The sequence below is a fragment of the Pseudopodoces humilis genome, chromosome 17 (genome assembly GCF_049639895.1).
Source record: "Pseudopodoces humilis isolate 2021_Gansu_Grassland_sample_001 chromosome 17, ASM4963989v1, whole genome shotgun sequence".
NCBI classification, from domain to species: Eukaryota; Metazoa; Chordata; class Aves; order Passeriformes; family Paridae; genus Pseudopodoces; species Pseudopodoces humilis.
Genome location: NC_142216.1, coordinates 17,972,138 through 17,983,648, shown reverse-complemented (window position 1 = coordinate 17,983,648; position 11,511 = coordinate 17,972,138). Strand labels below are relative to the sequence as shown.

General features: G+C 61.2%; 1 protein-coding gene across 2 annotated transcripts; it reads right to left on the bottom strand.

The window, feature by feature from the left end:
* Positions 1-5,179: 5,179 nt before the first annotated feature.
* On the bottom strand, positions 5,180-10,407 carry LOC102105517 (START domain-containing protein 10-like). Of its 2 annotated transcripts, none has more exons than XM_005532660.2 (6): positions 10,197-10,407; positions 7,044-7,191; positions 6,846-6,949; positions 6,637-6,754; positions 6,407-6,459; positions 5,180-5,855 (listed from the first exon to the last, which is right to left on the bottom strand). In XM_005532660.2, the coding sequence occupies exons 1-6, from the start codon at positions 10,359-10,361 to the stop codon at positions 5,643-5,645; spliced, it is 801 nt and encodes a 266-aa protein (XP_005532717.1). In that variant the 5' UTR covers positions 10,362-10,407; the 3' UTR covers positions 5,180-5,642. The 2 variants fall into 2 exon arrangements, with proteins under 2 accessions (XP_005532717.1, XP_087919731.1); XM_088063605.1 differs by lacking the exon at positions 10,197-10,407 and adding an exon at positions 7,782-8,721.
* Positions 10,408-11,511: the final 1,104 nt, after the last annotated feature.

Below are 11,511 nucleotides of genomic sequence, written 5' to 3'. Positions count from 1 at the left end.
GATGCCAGCAGGGGCTGCGGTGGAAGAGGGACATCCAGAGGGATTCTCTCCTGCAAGGAGGCTGGGCTTTCACTGCAGCTGCTTTTAACGCAACACCTCTTGCAAAAGCCCCAGCAGGGCTGGCGGCTGGTGCAGCTCAGCTGTTTCCCAACCTTGAGGGTGTCAAAGGCCGATATCTCACTCCTCATGCCATGGCTGATAACCTCTCCCTGCCCTGTGAGGGCCCAGAGCTGAGGACACCCTCGCTCCAACCCAGGCAGGTCGTTCCCCGCCGCTGCAGTGCTCCAGGAGCCATTGTGAGGGTGGGGAAAGAGCAGGGCCCCCCTGTACAAACCCCTGCCTGCAGTTCAGTGGGGAGAGGCAGCTTCTCACCACAGGCAAAGCAGAAGCAGAATTCAGCATGAGGCTGGCAAGGCTTTTGCCTTCCTCCCCTTTCCCACTCCAGCAGGGAGTGACACATCCCCTGGGCTGGGCACGGCACGGGTGACCCCATGGAACCCCTTGTGGGTGGGGTGTGGAGATGCTCAGGGTGCTCGGGGACCCTCGGGGTGTGCAGGGGCTGCGGGGCACACCGTGCCATCCCTCTGCCTCTTAGAGGAAGCTGTTTGTCCCTGCTGTTCTTGGGAAGGCTGCTGAGGTCTGTGGTGTGAATGGGAGGGACAGAGCACAGCTGATCTGTCACCATCTCTGTCCTGCTGTGCTGCAGGCGTTGCAGCAGTGAAGCACAGTCTGGCACCCTGCAGCATCTCCACAAACAGAATCCAGGGCAGAGTCAGGCTGGGAGGATCCACAGTGGCTCCTCTGATCCAAAATCCCTGCTCAGACAGAGCTCAGAGCACGGGATTGTGTCCAGGGGCTTCTGGAATATCCCCAGTGAGGACACTGCACAGCTTCTCTGCACAATTTGCTCAGGACTGGGCACTGCCCAGGGCAGCAGCTCTGCCTCTCCATGCTCTGACCCTCCCTGCACCCAGGGACACCCAGGGACGCCCAGGACCACCCAAGGACACCCAGGGACACCCAGGGCTGAGGGCCCCTCTCAGCTGGGGCTCCTCTCCAGGCTGAGCAGCCCCAGCTCCCTCAGCCTCTCCTGGGCACGGAGATGCTCCAGGCCCTTCCTGAGCTCCAGGAGCTCCTGTCCCTGCTGTGCTGAGCATCCAGAGCTGGACACAGCACTCCAGAGGTGTCCCCAGGGCTGGGCACAGGGGCAGGATCTCTCCCTGATGTGCTGGCAGTACTTTTGTGACCCCTCAGAACTTGCTGCTGGGAGCAGTGCTCCTCCCTGCTGCCAGGAGGGCAGCGCTGGGCTGCAGGGGAGGAAAATGTTGTCCCTGGCACATCCTCACGATGGCAAGTCACTGTCCTGATAGGGTTGATGTGAGCAAGGACAGGGTCTAGCTCCCACACCCTTATGGCTGCTGCTGGGGCAGTTTGGTGCAGAAAACCTTCTCCACTGCTCCCTTCTCCCTCCACAGTCACCTAATTCCCAGGTGTGGGAATGTGTTCCCGTGGCAGGAGGAGTCCCCTGCTCAAGCACCTCTGCTGAGCCCCAGCATCTGATTCCCAAGGGGGAGTTCTCCTTCCCAGAACCCATCCAGGACCATCCATGGGGCCACCCCAGAGCAGGGCACAGTAGGGCACCAGGATGGAATGTTTCCCCAGGGCTTCCTATCAGCCCACGCTCTGCAGAGCGGGTTTCAAAGCCTCTGCTTGCTCCCAGTGTTTGCCAGCCTGCTGATGGGATTTATATTTATATTTATATTTATATTTATATTTATATTTATATTTATATTTATATTTATATTTATATTTATATTTATATTTATATTTATATTTATATTTCAGCATCCTTGGGCAGAGGCACAGAGCCCTGTCCTGCCATGGTTACACAGCTCCCTGCAGGAGGCAGATGGGAAGGATCAGAACCCCCCTGGGGCTTTAAGATGATGCTGGCAGGGGTTGGAGGAAGCAAACATCAAAGTGAAGGTTGGTTCCTTCCCTTTTTTGGGCAGTACCCAGGATGACATTGTCCCTCAGGATCCCTGTGTCCGTCCATCCATCCATCCATCCATCCATCCATCCATCCATCCATCCATCCATCCATCATCCATCCATCATCCATCCATCCATCATCCATCCATCATCCATCCATCCATCATCCATCCATCCATCCATCATCCATCCATCATCCATCCATCATCCATCCATCCATCCATCCATCCATCCATCCATCCATCATCCATCATCCATCATCCATCCATCATCCATCATCCATCCATCCATCCATCCATCATCCATCCATCCATCATCCATCCATCCATCCATCCATCATCCATCCATCATCCATCCATCCATCCATCCATCCATCCATCCATCCATCCATCCATCATCCATCCATCATCCATCCATCATCCATCATCCATCCATCATCCATCCATCCATCCATCATCCATCCATCCATCCATCCATTCATCCATCATCCATCATCCATCCATCATCCATCATCCATCCATCATCCATCCATCCGTCCATCCATCCGTCCATCCATCCATCCATCCATCATCCATCCATCATCCATCCATCATCCATCATCCATCCATCATCCATCCATCCATCCATCATCCATCCATCATCCATCCATCCATCCATCATCCATCCATCATCCATCATCCATCCATCATCCATCCATCCATCCATCCATCATCCATCCATCCATCCATCATCCATCCATCCATCATCCATCCATCATCCATCCATCCATCCATCCATCATCCATCCATCCATTCATCCATCCTCCTTCCCACCCTTCCTCCCTCCTTTTCTTTCTCCCTCCCTCTCCTTCCATCCTTCCCCAGCCATCACCTTTTGCTTTTTGGGGCAGTTTTTTGCTTTACCTGCAGCCCCACCCAGCAGGTTCATGCTGGGGGATGTGTGGGGTGACGGTGGGAGCAGGATAGGGTGAGGGACACTCAAGGCTCATCCCTAGAGAGGAAAATATGGCATTGGACATCTGGAAATGTGGGGTTGGGACTGAGCCTGGAGGGTCTGCAGGGCACAGCACAGAGCTCAGCCCCTGGGAGGAAGGAACTAGAGTCTTGGAAATATGCTGGACCTCTCCAGGCAAAAACCCTGCTCAAGGTTAGTCCATGAGGCTGCTGGGGGGGCTCCTCGCTGGAATCAGAGTCCTGATTTGGGACAAAAACCTGCCCAAGACCTACCCATGAGCTCAGGAGACGCAAATCACGGGATCCAGCCATGGAGTCACATCCTGCCCCAGCGGGGGCACGTTGGACACGGTGTGTGGCCAGGATGGGCCCGTGCCACGCTCCCGCTGCCCCCGATCCATCAGGGGCGGCTGACATCACCGCCTCCGGGCTAATCTCCCGGCCAGCAGCAGCTTCCCGTTTCCTTTCCAATCTCTGCGCTCGGAGCCGGGCAGGAAAAGCGCCCAGCTGGGCTCTCGTACGAGGCCGCAGCCCCCGCGTGTCTGACCCTCACCCCACCGGGCTCTGGGCCACCAAAATCCCAGCGAGGGCCCCCGGGGGGCTCCGAGCCCCTCGCACCCTGCCCTGCGCCGTGCCTCGCTCGGGATGCCGGCGGCCGGTCCCTTTCCTGTTTGTGCCACAGGAAAACCACATCGTTCCAAAAGGAATCATCGTGCTGGGGCTGCTGGCAGCCCACGGTGCCCCGCCAGTTTCGCCCTGGCTGTAACGGGGGCCCAGGAGCTCTCCTGCAGCCCGCTGGATGCGGAGCAGTGACAGGGACACCCCCTGTGCCACCGCCATCCTGCTCATTTTGGGCCACATCCCGGCTGAGGTATCACCCAGCCCGGCACAGCTTTCCCTGGGGCTCTCGCTGATCAGGCAGCAGCTCCTCACTCCCACTCAGGGCTGGCTAAAAATAACCCCCTGGCAGAGCTGCAGCCCGGATCCTGCGGAGAAACATCCAGGGAATGCCGAGGGATGAGGCTGCTCCCCGCAGGGCTGAGGCTGGGTCTCTACCCCAGCACCCTGCGGGCTCGGCTGCCACTGGGCTCTGCCCCATCAGGGCAGCACCCGGGGGTGATTGTCCACCGTTCCCAGCTCTGCCAGAGTGGTTTTGGGGCAATTTGGGGCTGGGATGTGTCTTTTGACAGGTAAAATAATCCCTGTCTGCTGCCAGAGATGGGAGCAGAGTGGAGAGGGAGCTGCTGTCGCTGTGTGCGGCGAGGTGCGAGCTGCACATCCCCTGTCCTTGTTTTCCACATTTTCCTTGCCGAGGTGGCTTCCGTGCAGCCAGCCCAGCTGCAAAGCCCGGGATCCGGCTGTCCTGACAGCCAGGACCTGCTGTCCCCTCCCCAGCACTCTGCACGTGTGTGTGATGTCCCCCGGGGCAGCGCAGGGGACATTTGTGACCTCACAGGGTGGCTAAAGGGGGACATCAAATATCCATTCCTGAGATATTGGGGTGGAGAAAAGCTCCAGGTGTGCTGGAAGCACACACAGGGCAGCTCTGGAGGGGGACCAGGGTGTCAGGGGGCCCAGGGGTGTGAAGCTGGGCCAGAGGTACCCCAAAAGCTGCAGTGACATCCCCATTTGCAATGACCTTGCACAGACCAGGCTCAAATCCAGCTGGGGACAGAACCCAGCTGCCTCCAGCAGCCTCGGAGGGTGGGGGTGAGGAGTGGGTGGAAAATCCCTCATTTGTCAGCGTATTCCCACGGCAGTGCCTGTCTAGACCAACTTCCCGTTGTCCGGTGGAAGCTGCCCCGTGCCCACGTGCGCTCACGTGGGGGTGCAGAGCCCAGCATCCTTCTGTCCTGTCCTGCTGTGGCCACTTCTGTCCCTGCTGAGGGTCACCCCAGGGTGCTTGGGCTGCATGGACAGGACCTCCTGTCTGACTCAGACCTGGCTGCCTCTGGGTGGGCTCTGTGCCAGCCCCCTCCCCATCCTGTGCCAGCCCCATAAGCTCTCACACACACCAACCCCTTTATTGTTGTGCCACAGCGGCGGTGAACGCTGGGGGAGTGGGGACACGGGAGGCCCAAGACCCCACTGCCAGGACAAACCCCACAAACCACCAGGGGAGGGAGTCCCCAGAGCCAGCTGGGCTAGAGCCAGCCTGCAGAGGTGAGCCTGGTGCTCAGGGGAGGACCTGGGAGGGCTCCCTGAGCTGGGGAGGGGTCACACTAAGCTTGGAGGGGAGGGGAGAGCTGGAGTGAGTCCAGCCTGACCTTGGGTTTGGCAGAGCTGGACCTCAGGCTGGATGGGGTCAGTCCAAACCTTGTGCTGCTGCAAAACCTGAGCACACAGGGCGCCTCACAGACCCCCCATTTCTGGGCCTTTGAGGCTCTTACAGAGCCATATCCTGGAGCTAGGAAAGCTCCTGCCCACCTCAGCCTCTCGGAACACGCGCTGCCAGCGCTGTCTCCTGCGGGGACACCTCCGTGGGCACAGGGAGCACCAGGCTGCCCATCCTCCCTCTTCCTGTGACGCAGATCCCACGGGACATTTCCCCACTGCCTGGGCAGGGAGGTGGAGGGGGGTCAGTGATGAAGGAGTTGGAGAGCAGATGTGACTATTGGGAAGCAGGGAGCCAAATTCCCAGCTGTGCCCCCTGGGTGCCAAGCCTCGCTGCTGAGGGGATTCCCCTGCACGGAGGGCTCAGGCCTCGTGGTCGCTGGTGCTCAGGTGCTCCTCAGGCAGCCCGGTCTCGTCGATGTTTTCCAGGGAATCCGCGTGCTGCACGGAGAGCTCGGCCAGGCTGACGCTGGGCAGCGTGTTCTGCTCGGGGTACACCCAGGGCTTGTACTCGGGGTCGTGCCGGCGCTTCCACTCCGGGTACTTCAGCCCAGCCTTGTAGATCTTCTTCATCGCCTGTGGGCACAGCGGGGATGGGGCTGGGGTGCCCTGGGCTGTGAGCACGGCTCCCAGCTCCCCCATTGCAGGTTTTGGGGTGTTGGGAGGGGATGAGGGCCTGGCTGCCCCAGCAACGTGCCCAGTGTGTGCTCTGTGTCACCCAGAGCTCATCTTGGGATCCCTGCATCACCCAGAGCTCATCCTGGGAGCCCTGCATCACCCAGAGCTCATCCTGGGAGCCCTGCATCACTCAGCACCCATCCCAGGAGCCTTGCATCCCAGTCCTCTGAGCCTTGGATTACTCAGGACCCGTCCTGTGAGCTCTGGACCATCCAGCACCTGTCCTGCAGGTCCTGGGTCACCCAGGACCTGTTCTCTGAGCTCTGCATCTCCCAGCACCTGTCCCATGAGTTCTGGGCCTTCCAGCATCCATCCTCAGTGCCCTGGGTCATCCAGGACCCACCCTGTGGGCTCTGGGTCACCCATCCTGGCCCCAGCCAGGGGAAATTTGGGCAGCTCATCCCCGCTGCCCGTGACTCCCACCACTGGCCATGTGTCCCCCTCCTTACCTTCGGTGCCACAAACTGGGACACGCGGTTCACCACCCACTTTGGCAGCGACCCTGCAAGAGCCCAAAGCCCCCGTCACTGGGAGAAGCAGGGCCAGCCCCAGGGGAGGCACCAGGAGCCCGCAGCACCCCCAGGGCTGGGGTGGGCACCCCTTCCTCCCCATTCCCGGGTGCCTGGGTGATGGAGAGCCAGGGGGGTGAGCTCTGATCTCCCCTCCTCCGGGCACTCACCGCGAGGGTCCACCTGGGTGAGGTAATAGAGGATGCAGGCACCGTCCCCGTTGGCCTTGATCAGGTACCCGGTCTGCAGGGACACGGCCCTCACGAAATCCTTCCTCGGCGGGTATTTCTGCGGAGAGATTCCAGGCTCCTCAGAGCCTGCCCAGCCCTGCCCGTGCCGCGGGCAGCCCTGCCAGGGCTGGGGGCAGCCGGGGGCTCACCGGGTGCTTGACGCTGTAGTTGATGATCATGTAGTCATTGCCCAGGGGCAGCCAGGAGCGCAGCGTGACGAAATCCCGGTTCTTCAAGGGGCTCGGGCACTTCCCTGCGGGCACATCCTGTTAACCCCAGCCCCCCCCCACACCCACGGGGGCCTGGGGCTGGGCAGGGGGTTCCCGGGGGTCTCAGGGGCTGCTCACAGGAGTAGTATCCAACATCAGCGTTGACGGTGAGGCGGCCGATGTCGTAGGTCTCAATCATGTTGGAGTCCCACTTCTTGCGGTAGCGGGTGTCGTGCAGCACGTCATAGAGGGTCTCGGCAGGAACGTCCTTGCAGGAGATGCGGGTCTGTGGGGAGAGGGGCGGGGGGCAGCAGCCATCCCCGGAGCTGCTCCCACCTCAAGGACAAGGACTTTGGGCTGTCCCCTGCCCATGGAGGATGCTCTGGCACATGTGATACAGGACAGCCCCGGAGCCACCACTCCTGCAGCCGAGCGGGGCCAGAATGACCCTCTGCCCTCAAACAGATGGTCCCGGTGGCCAAAGGACGCAGGCTCTGATGATTTGTGGTCCCCAATACAGCAGCTGGCACTTGGACATCCCTCGGTACCCAGCGCAGAGGGAGTTCCCTTGTCCCAGAGAGTTCTTGGCAAAAAAAAAAGGGTTTAGGAAAATGCCACAGGCTGCAGGGATCAGCTGTAGGACATGGCCAGGGATGGGCACTGACCACCAACTTTCAGCAAAACACCTTAATCCCCCACCCTTTCCCTTCCTGGGGTCCTTTCTTAAATGTCCCATGGGAGATTTTGCACATTCCCCAAACCCTTTTTGGATTTCCATCACGAATCTCAGACCCTGAGGCAGAAACCTCCACGCTCAGCTGGCAAGGTCACGCAGGAAAGCTCCGCCACTGCCCCCCTCTGATGCCTGTCCCCTACCCCATGTCCTTGCAGGGCAAACAAAGCGCTGCCCATGCCCCTTGACGATGCTCTGGGGTGCGGGGTCCGCTCCCGGGGGGCCCGGCTGTAACCGGAGCCCCGGAGCTGCCCGGCCGCGCCAGCCGTGCATTATTGATGAAGGCGGCCGGGAGGAGGGAGATGTCATCTGCTCCTCGTTAGAGCCCTTGCATCTTTGATGAGGTGCCGTGTAACCGGAGACGGCCCTCTGAGCGCGGCAGGTCCCATCAATCTCGGGCGAGCTTTCCCCTGGTGGCCCGGGTCTGGTTTAGTGCCCGGCGTGCTGGACCCGTGCCCAGGCCGGGCTCGGAGTGCGCTGCAGTCCCCAGGACACCGGGGGGAGGGTGGGAGCACCCAGCCCCCTCCTCCTGCTCCTCCTGCAGCCTCCCAGCTGGGTCTGGAGCTGCTGCTGCTGCAGGGTGAGGGATTTTTCCAGCTGCAGGTGGAGCTCATGGGCCTCCTGGAAGCTCCGGTTGTCGCAGAGGGACCATCGCGGTCTTGCACCCAAAATTTCCCCACTAAAGCCTGTCCAGGGCTCGGATGAACAGCCCTGCCAGGCACAGCAGCTGGGATGGGGAAGGAACAGAGCCCAGACCCATCCACAGGGATGTAGATGGAAAAAATCCAAAGCTCCAGCTGCTCAGGGGATCTGTGGGATAATTAACTCCCTCAGTTAATGGGCAGAGCGAGGCTCTCCTGAGGCTCTGCTGACTGTGCAGCTCGGGCTGGCTGGCATCCTCCATCCCATGTTTTGGGAAGGGACTCTGGGCAGTGCCAACCCCTGCACTGTACCCAGGCACCCTCCAGGGCAGGGAGAAATCCAATTTTTGCACTGAACCAGGCTGGGTGATGGTCCCTGACTCCCCTGAACCCACCTGGGGTCCCCTGTCTGTGGGGCTCAGTGGTGGCAGGGGGGACATAACTGCACCCCTTCTGAGGGTTGGACTCCAGGGCTTCCTGCCAGCCTGTCCTGGTCACTCTGAGCAACATCCACCTCTCCAGTCCAGATCTCACCCATGTGGGGACACAGAGACCTCAGGAAGCCCTGTCCAAGTCTAGACCAGCTGGATCTGCCCTCACCCACAGAGCCAGACCTCTCCCTGCACAGGCAGTCAGGCTGCTCAGGCGTGATTTACCCTTGGCAGGTCCTTGCTGCTGTCCCGACCACCCTCCTCCTCTGGGACACGGCTTCCAGGAGCACATTCTCCATGTCCTTCCCAGGGATGGAGGTGACACAGCAGTCCACAGCGCCCCGGAGCTTCCTTTTGGGAGAGGAATGTGATGTTTGCCTCTTCCCAGGTGTCAGGACCTGCTGCAGTCACCAGGACTTTTCAAAGAGGTGTTGGCCTGACCCCTCAGCACTCCCTGCTGCTCTGCATGCCCAGCTGGCCTAGATGCTCCCTAATCCAGGTGCAGAAGCTCTTCCCTGGCTCATGGCAGAGGGAATGTGTATTGCAGCTCTGCCAAGAGTGCTGCTCTGCTCCTCCCCCTGGCCCTGAAGGGTCTCTGTCCACGGCAGCAGCATGTGCCCAGCCTCTCCTCGTGCTGCAGGAGAGGCGCTGCTGGGTGTTCTGTGCTCAGGACAGCGGTGGGAGAGCCTCTTCCAGAGTGTTGTTCCCTCCTCCCCACCTCCCTGTGCCTTCCCTGCTCTCCAGGCCACGGCAACCCTCCTGGCTGAACGCTCTCCAGCAGCTGGGCTGTCCTGGAGGTTGGATGTCCTGCCTCTCCTGGCTTTGGCAGATCCTGTCCTGGCCCAGGAGCCGAGATTCTCAGTCACCAGAAAAGCCAGAGCCACCATGGGCTCACCCGGTGCCCCCAGCACCCTGCAGCCACTCCTGGTGTGCCCAGGCCCACCTGGCAGCGTCACCGGGGCTGTGCCGATGGATGACAAGGTACCTGAGAGATGGCTGAACCTCCTTGTCCCTCTGCAGAACCCCAGGCAAGCCACAAACCTCCCAAAGCAGCACCTGGGGCTCCTACAGGATCTCATTCCGTGAGGATGCGAGGGGATGTGCCCCAGGAGGGCAGAGCCGGGCAAAAGACACCAGGGACGCATCCCACGAGCCCGGCTCGGGTCCGGGGGCTCCCGGCAAGGCCATCTCCATACTGTAATCGATGCCAGGGCCTTCCCGCCTGTGTCGGGGTCGGGGGCAGCCACCACGTGAGCCCACAGGGCAGGAGGCTGCGGGGATCCCGGCAGGTAAAGCCCCGGGACGGGCAGCAGGAGCCGGCAGAGCAGCTGGGAAGCACCTTTGGGGGTCTAACCCTGACAGCCCTGGAATTGTGGGCAGAAAAACCCCCAGGCAGGCCGGACTGTGCATCTCCAGCACGGGGAAGTCCCCAGGGACCCTCGGGAGCCGTCGGGCATACGGCTGGGGCAGGGAAGCGTCTGCTTACCTTGATTTTCTGCACGGTGCAGCTTTCCTCCTGGCCCTGACTCCACACGGTCACGCCAGCCTTGTTGTACCGACAGTGCCAGCCCTCCAGGCTCTCGCACTGATCCCTGAAGGAGCTGAAGTCGGAGTCATCCGGGATATAAACCATCTCCCCTCCTCTGGACATGGGGCTGAGCTGCTGCCCCCGGGCGCGGGCACCGCCTGCGGGCAGCCTCCGCCTCCCCTCCTGGGAAACCCAGCTCTGCCCTTGAGCTCTGCCTCGCTGGGTGCCCTCTGCGGCTCACATCATCCTGCCAGCGCCCAGCCCGTGCCCCTGGAGCGGGCCCCGGGCAGCCGGGATGGGCAGGAGCCGCAGGCAGCCCGGCCACGCCGCGCGGGGCTGGAAGGCTCCTTGGCTGCAGTTGCTATCGCAGCTGCCGGGAGCTCAGATGTCTCCCCGGGCTGGCTCACCAGCATCACATTTCTCTCCGCTGGCTGTCAGCTCCTCTATTATTCAGCAGGTAGCAGCGCGCAGGTGGCTCGGCTTTCAGGGCACGGCTGCCCCCGGCTCCCCAAGCCCCCTGTGCTGCCACCCCTGCCGTCCCCTCGCCGGCGCCCCGGCAATCTCTGTGCCTGACTTTGCAGCACCGGCTGCCCGGGAGGATCAGCTGATGCAGCCCCGGGATGTGGGCCAGAGCGGGCCCTGGGCTGGGGGCACGGTCCGGTGCACAGGGCCTCGGCTCTCAGGGTGTCCTGGGGCTTGGAGTGGGCTCTGGCGTGGGAAGGGAAAGAATTTGGAGGTTGCCTCACAGCAGGATGCACCCCTGGGGGTGTCCAGCCCCCCCTCCCATCTGTGCACCAGCACGGGAAAGGTCATCCATGGCTTAACCCAGCGTGGAAGGGTGGCCTTGCCCACCTCGGTCCCACAGCTGTGCCTCCTCTCCGGGAGAAAATATCAATTCTACTGCCTAGCCTGAGGCTGCAGTGAACATCCCTTGTCCTTTGGTGCCAGCCATGCCCTGCTGAGAGGAACTGCCTCTGTCCCCAGTGCAGGATGCTGATGGATCCCAACCCACCTCTCTGCCAGCCCTGCTGGTCCTTTCCCAGCCCCTCCGTCCCTCCCTGGACTGGGAACCACTCTGAGCACAGAGCTTGGGGTTCCCTGGTGCTGCACAGAGGACCCAGGCTGGAGGCCACATCCCCCTCATGCTGCTGAGGATGCAGCTTGTCCCATTTGTCCATCCTCCTGTCCACTTTATCCGGGACCTTTTCCCAGTTCCTTTCACTGGGGTCCTGCTCAGGTCCCCAGCCTGCCTGAAACTCGGGGTTGTCTTTCC